Source organism: Plectropomus leopardus, chromosome 15 (genome assembly GCF_008729295.1).
Source record: "Plectropomus leopardus isolate mb chromosome 15, YSFRI_Pleo_2.0, whole genome shotgun sequence".
In the NCBI taxonomy this organism is placed as follows: Eukaryota; Metazoa; Chordata; class Actinopteri; order Perciformes; family Serranidae; genus Plectropomus; species Plectropomus leopardus.
The window spans coordinates 18127288-18143811 of record NC_056477.1 but is presented as its reverse complement, the minus strand read 5'-3'; the positions used below and the strand labels follow the sequence as shown (position 1 = coordinate 18143811).

Below are 16524 nucleotides of genomic sequence, written 5' to 3'. Positions count from 1 at the left end.
TGCTGCTCCACCTGTGACAGCTGGCCTGGCCGGTCCTGGAATGACCGTTCTGTCCTTGGGACGTTAGTGCCAGGGACTTGTTGACTGGGGTCTGACACCAGGTGTTTGTTTGGGACATCCCGCTGTTTCTCCAGCCACTAATGTCATCCTTAATTAACCACATTTTCCATGCTACAGTAAATATGTTTCATTTACTAAATTAGAGTCAACACAAACACACTAATACATTTTACACATGCAGAAATCTGATGTTCGTTCGTACACAGCAAAATTGGAATAATGACTGATAAGTTTTCTTAAAGGTAAACTATAGAGGAAATGTCATTACTGATTGTAAAAGAAGTATCGCCAGCGAACATGAAAGCCAACCCTAGACAGGCATTTCGTCTCTCTATATTTGTGTTATTGGAAGCTACATACACAATTTTTGTAGCTTCCGCTTGGATGTGTGCTGTGTATAGTCCCTACCTCACTTGTTTGCTCAGCCAAGAAACAAAGCAAAATAAGAGGAAAAAATAAAATACAGACGGAGGCCAGGCTCTCTGCAGATAAATAAACCATCACACATTTCAAGTGGGTAATAAGTGATGACTGAAAGGGATTTGTATGAGTCTTTTGAGGATGCACAATAATATCAGCACTTTATCGATATATTGGCTTTAAAATGAAATGTCGAAATCTGCCAAAATGCTGAGTTCTACCAATATGACAAACTGATATCTTTTTTTGACTGACAAAATGAACATGTACAAAACATCAAGTATTTTTCTTATTTTGCACAATGAATTAATATTACATACACTGAAAAAAAACATTGTATTTCATGTCTCCATCTGCTGTCTCGATCACAACAAGAGTATGTGCAATATGATGTTAATTCCACTACAGAAGAGATTTGATGATCACTGGAGGTAGGAAAAATGTGGATATATATCAATATCAGTATCAGTTATCACAGATATGAGTTGTTATATATTTGCATGTTGGATATTGCCAAAAAATCCAATATTGTGCATCTCTACAGTCTAGAAATAGTTTGGGGTTTTTTTTTTTAGGGGATATTCTTCATAGATTACCTATAAAATACATCAACTTTAACTAAAGTAAAGGCTCATTTATGAGTATTAATGTTAGATACAAATACAGAAACAAAGTGAGCCTTTTACCTTTAGTCTGTGTTCATTTTAACCCTATATTTGTGCATGTTTTGTGAAAGCTTACAGATACATAATGGTATGAAACAGAGCAGTACCACCAGAGATCATAAGGGTAAGTGTAATGTAGTTCAAGCGAGATACGACCGTAGGAGACAACAAAGACATTTAAAAAAAAGGTGGAACAGAACAAGTTGATAGTGTAGTGAAAAGGATTCTGCGTCCACATGTATTTAATGACCTCACAGACCATTGCCGTCTACAACGCTGCCTCTGTTAAACGGTACATTACTACGACCTCCTCCACTTGTAGTGCTATCTGTTGTATCTGTGCCAACTATAAAGACCCATGGAAGTATATATGGGCAGTGACGTTTAAGAAACTGAAGTTATATATTTTTGTACATTATTTATTTGAACTGTTTATTTCAGGGTTCCTACAACTAAAGGCAAGGTAGATGTAAGACTTTTTAAGACTTTTTTTTTATTGCCATTTGGAATTGAGTTTAAGGCCTTTTTTCTAATAACTAAACTTGAAGGGGGACAATTTTATTTTGCCCAAATGTTTATTGTTACATAAAACGTGACTTGTGAAAAGAAAAAGTTAGATTATCTACATCAAATGTTGAAAAAAAACTTTTAGATTGGAACACATGGGAGACAGTGAACATATTATATAATCACAAAAGTATTTATTTAGTTCACCAAAAGATGCGGGAAAATATCTGGCATTTCTGGACGGTTTTCTGGGAGATTCTGTGTTTCTCAATCTGTATGTGAGATTACACTATTTGGATTCCCATCATGACAACTTTAAGAATAGTAATATATTCAATTATTTAACAAAATATTTATGTTACCAGTTATTTTGAGACTATACAATGCAACATCCATAAAAAAAAAAAAAAAAAAAAACAATGTATAAAATCTTAATTTCCATGTCTGAGCATTTTTTGGACCTTTGGAAAAGTAATTTAAATCAGTTTAATACCAGTTAAGGTCATATTTTTAGATTAAGGAATTCAATGCCTTTTAAGACTTCTTAAGGATCGGTGGGAGCCCTGCATTTATTTGTATTGTTTTAGTTTTTCTTGTGCTGCTGCTTTTGTTTCTTTTAAAAATGACAATAAAGATCTGATTTGATCTGATCTGATCTGATCTGATCTGATCTGATCTGATCTGGTCTGGTCTGATCTGATCTGATCTTATCTCATCATAAAGGGAGTATAGATAAGTTTTAACATGTACAGCAAAAGCAGTTGTTTTCTCTTTCTCCTGTTGAAACTCTGAATTTCACATCTTTAAAGTGGAACGTTTCAGGGACACTGGAGACAGACACAGTCTGGGTTAAAGACTTGATCTACTACTCTGAATAAAAATGGACACCTCTGCAGCTTCCAAAGGATTAAATCTGTCTCATATTTCCTCCGCCGGCAGACCAGAAAAAAAAACAGACAAGGAGATATATGGCCCTTACTTTGGTGAAGGTAGCATGAGTCCGAGAGTCTTGTAGAGAACTGTTCCCAAAATGAAGACAGGTGATCCTTCCATGTCTAAAGGAGAAAATCAACAACAAATTAAAACTATTGTCAGGTTTTTATGCTGATAAGCTTCTTTTCTATAGTGTCATCCAAAGTGACTATACATATGAACATTGTTGTTCGATTACTTAAAAAGTAAATATTCAAAATGCCCATACTGTATATATTTAATATTGTAGGCTTTGCCTTCCAGTACATGATGAATTATCACAATTCAGGGACATTTTTAATTGGGAGCAACACTTGGCTTCAATAAACATGCTTGTTTTAAATGCCAAAGCTGTTTCTGCCAACAACACTTAAAAAAAAAAAAAATCACAACTTTTATTGCAGTTTTGTTGACTCCAGCAAGAGAAGTGCTAAAGTCTCCTATAGAATCAGCTTCTTCCACTGTCCAAATGAGAGTGGCTGGGATCAGGCACATGGCACACATTCCTAATCAATCCCTTGTTTTGTTATCTTTGATATATTCCAGATAAGACTGATTACACCAATTAACCAAATTGTCTGGCTCTGGATTGCGATATACAGTGGCGACTGGCAGTGTTTGAAAGGAGGCTGAAAATGCTGAGTGGACGGGAAACTCAGCGACTAAACAAGCAAAGGCCAGCAAACTGGCCGTGTTTAAAGGCTAGTAGCATTATTTCACTTTCCAAAAACAAGGGGTTGTGTAACATAAAATATTAAAAAAATACTTTCTGCATAAGACTAATGTGTCTGTGTGAGTCTCGTAAGTTTTCAGACAGAGCAATTCAACTAAAATCATCCAGCTTTTGCTGAGATGTTAAGATATTTATTTTCCGTTTTTTTCAGCAGCTGCCACTGAATCCATCATTGTCTGTTCACTATGCATTAATCCTATATTTCTACTACAGTTTTCTTTGAATATTCTAGAAATGTTAGCGCAAGTTTTACGTAGAAGTAAACTTTTGTACAGTACATGAAGACTATGTGTGTGTGGCTTTGAGAGTCCTAAAGAAAGATGTGCTAGTGTAGAGGTAGGATGGCTCAGTGTGAAATATATACGGTGCTCTACCTGCTGACTGGGAAACAAAGAGGCCCTTTGGGATGACCACTTTATCTTCAGAGTTCCTGGCCCAGTCAACCATGCCTTTACGACCCTTCATGGGGAAGTTGATGTCAGTCATCACAGACACTGCTGGAAGTCTCTGGATGCTGGCCACTGCAGAATTCAAACACACAGACCAACCAAGACATAGTGACGATCAATATACTTTAGAGTATTTATGTGTCTATAGCTTTCTCATGTAGAATTTACCATTCACAGGTACACACAGGTCACATGTGAACTAAAAAATCACTTTCTTGTTGAGAATCAAATGAGAAAATTAAGACAACTTTCATGTTTGTATGGTAAATATGCAGTGGGAGGTAGTTAGCGTAGCTTTGCATAACGACTGGAGACACAAAGAGACAGCTAGCTGGGCTCTGTTAAAAGGTAAAAAATGCTTCCTCTAATAATCGAGATATAACATCAAGTTTTAGTGGTTTATGTGCTGGACTATTTCTTGCCTGGCAGCAATGACTATCAAAAGAGCCAGCAGGACTATGGATCGAGCACAGAGCGGATTTTTAGAAGATATCGGAGCATCACCTTCTGCTCCCACTTTGATTTTGCACCAGGATCGCTCACACCATGTGTTCAAAGCATGCCCGACCCAGAATGCACTTGTGTCACTATTTTGTTATCACTGTTTTTGGTCAAAAATTAGCTCGAAAGCAGAGTTCGCAAAGTATTATCAGAGGTCATTCAGGACAAGAAGCATGGGAAGGAAGCAGACAAAAATGCACAACTCATGATTCGTTTGTCTGGTGTTTAAGCAAACGTTGCTTTGAGCAGGGGAAGAGTGAACGATCCGCTCTGCAAGCGTAAAGTGAAAATTGACACCACTCACTTGCTCGAAGATGGCCTAGCTTTTCCCTTTATTTAGTCTTAGTAAGAAAGCTGAAAAACACATTCCCCCAAACACTCAACTATTCCTTTAACCTGCTGTATTGATGGGAGGAGCTGAGGAGCTAAACATGTGAGTGATTTTTTTTTATCTTTGACAATATTTATAAATATATTTCATCGTATGTAGAGAGGGGTTTTTTTTGTGTTTTTGCTGAAAAGTTTCACTTTGTTGCACAAACGATTTTATGTCATAAAGGTGATGTAACATTGCCCTAATAGGTGTGAATATAAGAACAAGTGAGCTCAAACTTCCTTTTTATCTTTCATAAATTGTGACACCTCTGCTTTACTCTTTAAAAAAGAAAAATCTGTAACCCTAATATATATATAAAAAAATACCCCCTTACCTAAATTTGAAAGAGTTGTACCTGAATTTTTTCACTCCTGAATTAAGAGGCAGATCTTTAAATACTCTGACTAACACGACTACACAGTGACATCTAGTTTTTTTGTATTCTGATGCTGTTAGAGATATATTTACATGAGTAAATTCAAAATCAGTGTGAAAAACACAGAAATACTTATTTTCATAAGTCAAACTGAATTGTGCAAGTGAATATGCAGGGTTTTTTTATGTCACAGAAATCCCTAACTGCCCTTCTAAAGCAATTATGTTCACATTTAGCATAAAGTGCAAAATCAAAGCCACAACTGGCACCTGACAACTGGTAGACAGGTAATCTCTTTAATCACCCTTCCCTTTTCTCAGCTCCCTGCAGAGTCGCCACAAAAGGCCAGCCCATGCACTAAGGCAGTGACAAGTAAAATACCCAGGATCAACCGAAAAGGCCGCAGCATTACAAGGGGAGGATAAAGCTGTACTGTTCTGTACCTGGTATCACATCCAGTCCCAGTCAGGTGGTGCTTCAGCAAGGGGAATCTCAGGCTAATCCTACCATTGATGCAAAAGCTCTATTGTTCCTCGTGCTCTGCCAATAATACAATTTGAATCCTGGCAAGACTCCACGTTTGAGTGAAGTCTGTGACAGAAGGTGTGTCTGTGTGTTTCGGATGATCCAGCAGCGGGCACGAAATCACAGAGCGCTACGAGACCCACCGTTCGCAAAGAGGCCTGCTCACTGCACCAGATGTTGGGAGCAGCAGTGTTAAGTGTGTGTGTTGGTGGTTTTAGTCACGGGGCACACTGTGAGACACAACGGGGTGCTAGGATGACTGTCTTTCAGAGGTCTGGGTAATTCCGCAGGTAAATGGGGCTTTGCACTTGCCTGATGGGGCCAGACAGCACAAATAAAGTGATCATTTAGAATTGTGATGGTTCTGAACAGCGATTCAGTGCACTGAGAGTATTCTGTATGGCTCATTTTCATAAGAGGGAATTATAGCATTGCTCATTACGTCTGAATGCGTTCATGAGCGGTTCAGCATTATGTAAACTGTCGAAGTCAGACAAACATTTTGCACAGAAAATAAATTAATGAGCATTTGCAGCCATTGCATGTGTGCGTGTAATTGCAATTAATCGCTATTAATGTCAACATATTCTCTCGACCATGAAGTTCAGCCTCACAATAGACAGCCAGAACAAAAATGCCAAAAGTGCATGATGTATTTCACCTTCAAAGTAACGTTTAACTCTCGAACATGTCCAACGCTTCACTTTGTCCTTTGCTTGTACGGGGAGAGAATAAGTTGCCGGAGTGGAGAGCCTTTTGCAATCAAGGTTATTTGACTAAAAGTAGGAGGACAGAGGACGATGCACCGGTGACAGCCAGTATTTATCTAGGTGTCAAGAGGCTGCCATAAATTAGTGACGAAATGATGCTGCAATATCTTACTCAGCCAGATGCTCTCCACTTGGCTTCCACCAATGGATCCACAAAACTTTCCATTCCTTTAATCAAAAGGGCCACGTGGTCACCAAGGCACTGTACTGTGAGCTCAAATTACTGTGAAGCTGGCTATCAAAGCTTGTGCCGTGTCCAGGGGTAAAAGTTATTATCTTGAAAACACTGTGTTCCACATCCCAATCATGTATTATCAAAATAGAGATTTGGGAGATTGACTTATATTCCAAATACAACATGCACATTTTATATTAATACCCTGTTTTTTAAGTTTGATTTTTTGGACCATAATGGCAAAACTGATAACAACTACAAGCAGTCAATAGGGTGCAGATCTCTGCCGGGTGTGTCTGGGGGCCTGTGGGAGGGCTGCACGTCCAGCGTGGTACAAATGGTAAGGGTTTTGTTGTTTTTTTTTTAGCCTAACCTGAAATGCCTTTTTGCTATATGATTTTTGTCACTTGCAGAGTCAAAGACTCTAAAGAGGAATCAGCAATTAATGACAGTATAAAAGTCAATGAAGTAGGTTTTTTAAAAATTGTGTATCACCTCACCTACTAGCATACAGTAATAAATGTGCAAAAACCCCCAAACCAATAGGGCAATGGGTCCTGTAGTTTGTCAGATTAGCTGGAGACAGATGGACACACAAATAAGCACATACAAACAACTGTTATACCTGGTGGAGAAAAAAGCTGTTATTTTTTTGACATTTTCAACCAACAGGTGAGACATTCCAATCAGTTCTTGCACTAAAAATCTCCCAAGAAGACCTTTATATTTTTCCACCAGCAGCGAGGTACGGTCCTGGTTGATTCTAGCCAGAGGCAGCTCATTACTGCTACATCCTCAAATAATTGCTCACAAGCCAAATAGCCCCTTAGCCTCTGTGCTAAGACTTTGCAACAAAACTCTTTCAGTCCTGCATGACCATCATGCTTATAATGCTGCAGTCTAGCATTTTTCACTCATTTTGATGAAAAATGTGTTTTTTGACAGATCTGTCACTAACCTCCCTTAAGAAATCAGTCCATCTTGTGTATTTCAACTAAATTAGTCTCAAAGAATGGAGGAGCTGTCTGTTTTATTAGTGAGACTGACGATCCAAAACAGCTGCAACTCATTAAAAAGGTGCATGATATAATACGGTAGTGTTCTGGCACATCTGGAGAACTACAAGATGTAAAAAAGACAACTTTCAAAAAGTTCTTGTATTAAGCAAAGCTGCTTAATGACAGAAGAAAAAGTAAAAATGATACTATTTTTCCCCTACTGCTTAGAGAGCAAAACATATCAGGTAGATCAGGTTTAATCACACTTATTTTGCCACCTACGACGCATACACCTAAGTCTGAAATTGTCAACTCTAATTATTGTAACAAATCTAATACTGTATATCAGTGTTTTTTATTTGATCGAGTGCCTGCAGGTTACACCAAGTAGCACCACAGTAAGTCATATGTTTTAAAAAATTACCATTGATTATAGAGTAGTTCAGTAATTAAGGCAATCAGAGTAATTTGTGACAAGAACAGAGCGTGTGAAAATAAATCAATTAGACATACTGGTGTTTCTCTATGTTTGGTTCATTCACTAAAATTAACAAATGCATACTGCATTTTTGTAAGTGATAGTAAGTGAAAGTATAAAAACACAGTTGTTTAGAATTCTGCTCAGGAATCCTCCATTTTAGAGCAGGCCAATGTTTACCAATATTTCAGTAGACATAAAAACAAACTTGCAGGTTATCTATCACAATTAACGTCATGTCTGTTGTGTAAAAATGGCATTGTTACTGTTAATCAGTGTAGGGGGGATTATTCATTTCAGTCAAATCATTTTTGAAATTGATGCCCTTCAAATGCAGTGCCACAAAACAATATGTAACTTTGAGGAAGGTAAGCAGAAAAACACGATGATCACCAGACCTGCACATAAGAAAGGGAAAAAGTGAAAAGCTTTTTGGGGCCCAGCTGCTTGCAGGGCCCATGGAGTCCAACAATAATTATGTATATTCTTAATACAAAAAATGATAAGTGTTCCTTATTACTTACTTATTACTTATTAAAACAACCAAAGTAGGCATTGTATTTACTGATTGTTTAGTCAAACGTGGCCTGTTTTATAATGAAACCCTCGTTTCTTGAGAATGCTGAGTCATTTAATATCGTACTTGTGTTGTCAAAGAATATTGATATACTGATTCTGAATCCTTGAAACTATCAAAACTATCAGTACTCTCTCTTCTCTCCGACAGCACCAGTTGACATACACACACAGACACACAGACACACACGCACACACACTGCAGCAGCACTCACGTAGCCCCACCTCCTGTCACTCACAGTGCTGTCTTGTGATCACTAATCTCATTAGCTCCAGTTTCATGAATGTTGATATTTTGAAAGTATTTTGTTTGAATTCCAGTATCTTTGCAATGCATTTTTTTTAAGCAACCGATGTGAAAAAACAGCCAAAAACACTAAGGGCATCTGGCCACATGACCTGAAAAATATACTGACCTAAACTAGAGGGAGAAGGTGCACATATATTTGATATAAGTAGAGCATATTTGGGTAGTGCCCAGTTACTGGACCGTTTTGGAGGCACAGTCATTCATGTAGATGGGCCTGTTGATCACTTTTATGGACTGTATGATCTTAATTATTAAAAATGAAAAATAATGGTAGACTTGGAATATAGCCACCAATAAAAATATATGAGGTTTAAAGACAATTTTTTAAAAATGCAATAATTCGAGCAAAGTCCTTTAAGAATGGGCCTTGATTATGTCAGTCAATGCTTTCTTTTTGACTGAAGCACAATGCTGAGCTGCATCACCGCTTTGTGTTTGCCAAAAGATTTTCTGTGGCATCATGTCTGACATGGTTTAATCCCTAGTCCCACAGATTTGAGCGGAGGCTCCACAGTCATACAGCTGATTAATAAAATAAGAGTCAAGTATTTCATATTCAAGTTTAGCCATGCAATACACACTGCTTTCAATGAAATTGTATGAATCTGGATAAAACACTTAACTGTCAATTTATAGTCGGTTTCACAGAATAGATTGCATATTATGTATAAAGCAGGGGTCATGTGTTAATGCTTTTTCGAGCAGAAAGAGGGGGCAATGCCATTGAGATTGGACGACTCCCATTAAGCCAAATTGGAAGAAGTTTCAAATAGGAGAGGGGCACAGAAATATTCTATGAAAGAAGTCATTAATGCTTTGCATTATGAAATGCAGTCATGCCTTATTTCCAGTGTCCATTACTTAATTTGCCTCTCATGGTGTTTCATAATGGCATTTTGATGGGTTCATTCATTGTGCCATGTTTGTTATGATTTTCTTGGGGGTACCTATTAATCATTATGGAAATCATATACCATAAAGAGCTAATGTGAGTGTGAGTGTTTGCTGGAAATGGGTCAAATGTTAGCATTATTGTAAAGAATATGAGGAAGAAACCTCACCTCACACAGAGGAATTGCCTACCAGCACAGCTGTACATGCTCACATTCACTTGCATGAATAAATCAAGAATGCAGTTGTATTATTCCATTCCAGTAAGACACCATTTATGGCTGAGTAAGAAATGAAATGCCACAGAGACCTCAGATCATCCAAGAGGCTGCGCAACAGAAGCAAAAAGAGCCCACGAGAACATCAGGGAAGAAAAATTTTGCTCAAACACTTTTCTTCTTTTTTTTCTCAAAGAGGGGGAGTTTTAATCTGGACCACAATCAGTTGTGCATAAAGAAAAAACATGTTTGCAAGCTCATTATAGCTGCAAAGAATAACTTGTAATTTCACTTCCTATTTTATAGCCTTTTATCAAACATTCCCACAATATTTTTTTGCATGACTGCTTATCTGGAAAGGAACTGACAAACCATCTTTTTGAATGCTGCTGCACTTATGCATAACATGCTTTAGGGTACGCTCTGCTAATCATGTCTTTCTCAAAGGACTGCAGTACAGTGCAACATCACACAGCATTACTTCATCCTCAAATATGACACAAATAGTTTATTCAAATGTTGCAGAAAACCTCTGAAAACTACAAATGGAAAGAAAATGTATATGTCTACTGAAGCATGTATTTAGAAAACAAAACAGTTAATGACATATGTCTTCTGCACTTGTTTTAATGTTATTCAGAACTGATTTGCTTTGCAAAGTTATAAATAGAGTGTAAAAATATTGCACATTTTATGACAGCTATGTGTGTTTTTTCTTCATCACTCTCCTTTTGTGGGGGTTCCTACACTGCATGCTCATCATATTGGATTGAGTTATAAGTTTTTTCATAGGAATTTAGCACATTAAGACCACAAGCTCAGTTTTAATTAACATTATTGATTTGTGGTCACTTTACTCACCCACCCTTACCACGCGCCATTTATCCTAAATTAATGGTGGTGGGGAAATTGACACAAGGAGTGAGCATAGCACAGGGATTATGTGTTCATGTCAAGCATGGGAATAAACCGTAGCATGAACCCAGTGGGAGGATAGGTGGGCTGATTCTTACCCAAGTTCCCAGTCATCAAATAGGCATTGTGGAAATCCTTCATGCCCAATCCAACGATGTGGATGAATTCCTCTATGACCTGCATGAGCTCCACTGCTCCAGGATAAATCTGAATGAGATAAAAAAGACAAGAAGACATTTTCAATTTCAACGGTTGGTAGCACCCAAAAGAGTATGGAGGATAAAATAAAAACAGAATATAAAAATGCAGGGACATAAATAAAAGTTAGAAATAAACAGCAAGTAGATAGTTATAAACAAGTTGTATTGAACACAAGATAAACACAAAATAAAAAAATTTTGATGGCTTAATAAATAGCAAAGCATTACAGCATCAGTAATTGCAATAGAAAAGAAAGATGAACAGAGGGTCACAGAGTTTTGTTTTTTTTTCATTTTGTAATAGATTTTTTTTGCACATAATTTGATATTGTTTCTGTATAAATGTGTGTGAAACATCTAGAGCTGAACACTCAGCAACTATTTCAATAATTCAATAATCTTTTTAAAACAAAACTGATATTTGATATCTGCAGCTTCTAAATGTGAAATGTGAAAAAATGAGATGTTTTGGACTATTAGTTATACAAAAGAAGCAATTTGGACATGCAACCTTGAGTTCTTGATTATTGTAATGAGACCTTTATTATTTTCTCATCTTTTAGAGATCTTTTAGAGATCAAATGACTAGAAAAAAAGAAAAAAAAGGCCTAGATAGTTGCAGCCCTAATTGACACATCCATGTGACATCAGCATCAGAGAGATAACCACCGGGTTTGCCCACACAGTTGCTGTTTGGCTCCTCTCCTGAAACGCTCTGCCAAGTCAAGGGTGATTGCCTGGGTTCATGTGAAGCCTCATGGACAGCAGCATTCAGCGAGACAAAGCAAAGGCATGAATTCAGCACCGAGGACAGCTCCATGGCTGGACCACTGACACGGCTGGTCCTGTCGGCTCTTTCCTCCAAGCCGATAAATCAAAGGCAAACTAATCTGATAATTGACCTTCAAACGATTTGACCACTGTCCAATCTAGTGGCAATATGTCAGATCTAATAAGGAGGCTTTGATTTGGGGGCCATCATTTTTGTCCTTTGACTGTGTTGCTTTCCCACACATGACAGCATTTCTTCAACATGTTCACAAAATATTAGCTACTCGGAACATCGCTGTGACAAAACTTCAAAATGTCCTTCAGAAAAATGTGTCATGTTGTGTAAGTGTTATTGTGGGACTTTAAATGGATACTTTGCTGATTTTCAACTAGCTCTCTATCAAAACAATGCTTCTCTCCATCTAACCAGCACCTTTATGTTCCTCCTTTCCTCCACAATGAAACTCTGCTGGATGACATGTTTTGCATCAATTTGCGTCATTCGGCTCTCCTGTGCTGTTGCTTAGACTACAGGCCAGAGTTTGTAAAAAGGACACGAGTGCCTGATAGTGCTTCATGCACAGTGAAAACAGAGGCCAAAGAAACAAACACCAAACACTAAAACTAACCAGAGCTGATAAATATAAACCAAAATTCTGTTACTGCTTTGCCAATTTCTTGCCTCAATTGTTTTCCAAAGCTTGTTTTGGCTCACTATTTAACTGTAAAATTAAACTGTTTCTTTCCGGCAAGCCAGCCACCCTTACTTCACATGTACAAGTTTGAATGACGTCACCCACCACTGGGAGCATTTATTGGTCTGGAACGACACAGTGCATTCTGGTAGATGTAGGTTTTCCACCTCTTGAGTAAAAGCATATTTTCTCTCTATTTTCTCTGCTAATGTAGCACCAATTTTAAATGTTGTTTGCATCTTTCTAGTGCCTAAACATCCCAGTTTTATCAATAGGCCATTTTTCCACCAGTGACATACCTCTTTAATAAATGTGAGCACACAGTGGTGATTTTAAACAATTAGAAAGGCCTTTGAGTGGCATTCAGCAATTAACACCTCACTCTTGATATTCAACAAACACCTGAGGCAGGTATTTCCCTCCTCCCTAACACCTCTGTGCTCGGCGTGTTTTGCACATGCCTTTACATGTGCTGCTGCTAAGCCAGGCAAGCGGATCAGTGATGCTGAAGTTGAGAGCCTCTGACACAGCAGAGTGAAAGCCATAGTGGGGGAGAAAAGCACATCACGTCGCCCCTTCCGGCATGTCTGACGCACAGTGCAGTCATGCTCATTCTGCTCGTCTCCATGGCAACGGTGAGATGTGAAGGCAGCGCAGGGAAATGGCTGCAGCGGAGAGTTCGGTAGACAGAGCTCTTCCTTTCCTCGCCATGGTAACAGTGACAGGAGGTGAATATATAGTGATCTCTATGCCGAGCCAACTCTACAGCCAGTGAGACCTCATTGTGAGGTGTTTCATGTGAGTGTTTTGAATGTCCACAGTGCGCAGTGTGTGGGTGCCGTGGAGCTCATTAATGCAAGAAAAGCCAGCAAGTGAGGAAAATTGGTAACTGTAAAGCCAGAGTGTCGTCTGTTGAAAATCAGACGATGACGCTTAGCCAATGTCCCCCTTAGTGGACTGCCGAAACCAAACCCTTGGAAAGGCACATTAATAACTACCGAAATAATTAACACATATCACTTCTTGGTGTTCAATCACAGAGACAACTTATCCGATTCCTATATTTCCTCTGATCTATCTGTCTCCATCTGTGACACACTATTACTGACTGCTCATTTGTGAGCTCTTCTCACCATCAACCCTACCTTTAGGGCCTGCCAAACTAAAGCTGCAGCGAGTAAACACCTAATTACTGCCTGTAGAGACAGCCAGGACTGGCACTCCCTGGCAGAGTTTGAATTGCTTGCATTCCCGTACCATCTTTGTTGAAGTCAGGCATGGAGAAACATAGACAAAATAAGAGATCTGACTGATTTTAAGACACCCCCTCAGTCATGTGTCAACGCAGGTGATACCCAATTTAAGTCAATTTTGCAGTGAAGGTGACAATGGAGCAGATGCCCTCTGCAGACATCACAGATGGTATCTCTGTCAGAGTCTGGATGTGCGTGATTTCAGGGTTCAGGTTGTCTCAGACACCAGTGGCAGTTTTGAAAACGACAGTTGCCACCTCTCAAGCTGAAAGATGTGTCCAACAGAGGACGTAGCCAGAAGCCAGTCTCCATGGATAAAGACAGTGTAGAGAGTGTGTACTCATATTTTGATCTACAGTACATTACTGCAGCGCTGCAGTCTCTATATTGAATATTGAGACTTTTTTTTTCATTGTATTGTTCTCCATATGATGGAGCTGCCGTACAATGTCAAACAAAGGCAGACAGGGAATTAGAATATTATCAGCAAGCAATTAAAAGGTCAAAACTGTTTATTTCTATGATGAAATTCAGTTGAAGTAATGGTATAATCACACCGGTTGCTGTGATCTGTATCAGCTGTATGAAACAATGTGTGCAGGAGTGAGTGAGTCCTGCAGTGTTAATGCTTGGACAGTCTCTGTGGCTGTACTGCTGCCACCAAGTGGAGCTCTGAGGAATTAGCTTTTCAAATGAGGCCAGATGTCACACCTGCTGAAATGACCTCTCACAATGATATGTGTAAGTACAACACCTTCTCAACACCAGCCAGGCTTTTTTCTTATCTCTGCCATTCGGATTGAGCGACTGTAAAAAAGCTCTCAGTGGATTTCTCCAAAAATTCACACAGCAAACTGAATTATTTACTTATAGAGTACAGCAACATCCTTACCTTTTGCGCGTCCTCCCATTTCTCCTTATTTTCCTCCTCCAAGAGGTTGCTGATGATTTGAAAGAAGTTCTGTGAAGATGATGAAAGGGAGAAATACGTAACACACCCACACAGAAGTATTACAGGCACTGCAGCAAGATGCTTCTTAAAATCATGACACATAAACACTGTGCATTCAAAGGGGACTGTTATGGATAATAAACTGACATCCCTCATCGTGGGTATATCTATAAGGGAATAGAGATGGTCCCTGAGGAGCTCAATGGCACTAGGAAATTTGACACTGGAACCATGATGGTTTCATCAGAGATGGAATTTGGGGGATCAGCTCTGACAAAAATACACCTTAAACCCCCCCACCCCCCCACCCCTTGCAGCAAACACTTGATGCTAGCGAAGAGGAGCACAAGCTGCAATCAGAAAGAGAGATGAAAGGGAATATTTGAGCAGCTGTGTGGATTGTCTTCTTCTGCAACAGGGGCTGCTTGGGGTGCATGCCTGCAGTAGTAATAGGACCCCTGTCTGATCTTTAGCCTTGTTATTTTGTCTGGTCTACAATGTGCCTGAGGGAGTGGCTCTCTCTCTTGACACAGGCTATCTTGTTTTCTACTTGAATGCTTATGCTCCCTCTGGTGGTAATGTGCCCACTTTAACACTGCATTAGCTCAGAGACACACGGAGGGGGTGGGCTGGCTGACTGCTCTCCTGTCAGCCCACACACACTATAGAGCTCTCATAATAACCAGAGACAGGATGCTTTCCTCATCTCATAGATTTTCTACGGTGGGAAAATGGGTGAATGGGCTCTATGTTTGTCCATCCATGGCCAGCACATTTGGGTTTTATTTCTGCAGAATATTAGCAGCAGACCACACTTCTTACATCCAGTGGAAACTGTTGATAAATGTGCTGAAAAGCAGCGGAAAAAGGGAAAAGAGCATCCCTGACATTTTGTAGTCCAAATACCACTGCGCTTTGGACGTGCATAATTCAGTGAGTTCAACATTTTGGTGATTTAATTACCTTCATCTTAACCTGTAGTGCAAGCTGTGTGCCAATTAAGTCCGATCACATTCAAAAGATGCTCAAATACTGATGTGTGTCTAGAATAACTGGTCTTGACAATACTTGGTTGTTGGTTTTTTTCTTTCTTTATGCAATTTTATTTCATATTTTTCCCACATCCACTCTTACAACTGGCAGATAGCATAACACCAAGCATTATGAGTATTTTGTGGAAAAATCCCTGTGTTATTGGACTGACTAACTGAACTTTCACATTATTAAAATAAAAATAATTGCAGAAAATGACTGACGGGCAGGACTCATACTTCTCTAATTTTCTGGCGCTGTTATTGACGTCTCTATGCAGAGGAACAGCAACAAAACAAGCTTGATACAGTAACAAAGAAAGATTAGAGACTCCCAAAAGAACTATAATGGAGAATTTGGTTTTTCATTAGCACACATACAATATTTAAAACATGCTTTGCTGTTTCCATCAGATAGAGAAATACATTTATTTCCTTCCTATTTAGCTCACTCTGACAAACAGCATGAGGCAGACACAGTGAAACAGGCGTGAAAGGACAGCACAGAGACCACAAAGAGGCCTGAGAAGGATGTCTTTGAAAATGACACGGCTCTGAGGACATAAACTATGTTATTGGCGTCGGAGGTGGAGCTTTGGCAATAATCTCCATCATCCTATTGACATAAAGAGGATCAAGACTGCAGTCAACCCCAACATGATGAGTTGAAAACAGTTCAGGACGGGGAGGAGATCTGTTGATACAAT

The 16524-nt window shown here is 38.9% G+C and overlaps 1 protein-coding gene across 7 annotated transcripts in view; it reads right to left on the bottom strand.

The window, feature by feature from the left end:
* adgrb3 (adhesion G protein-coupled receptor B3) overlaps positions 1-16524 on the bottom strand; it is a 137211-nt gene that overhangs the window by 41118 nt on the left and 79569 nt on the right. For all 7 annotated transcript variants that reach the window (XM_042502380.1, XM_042502383.1, XM_042502385.1 and 4 more), the window contains exons 11-14: positions 14727-14795; positions 11014-11122; positions 3732-3878; positions 2632-2707 (exon numbers count right to left, since the gene is read on the bottom strand). In XM_042502380.1, coding sequence (XP_042358314.1) covers positions 2632-2707; positions 3732-3878; positions 11014-11122; positions 14727-14795 — 401 coding nt within the window. The remainder of the gene's footprint in view (positions 1-2631; positions 2708-3731; positions 3879-11013; positions 11123-14726; positions 14796-16524) is intronic.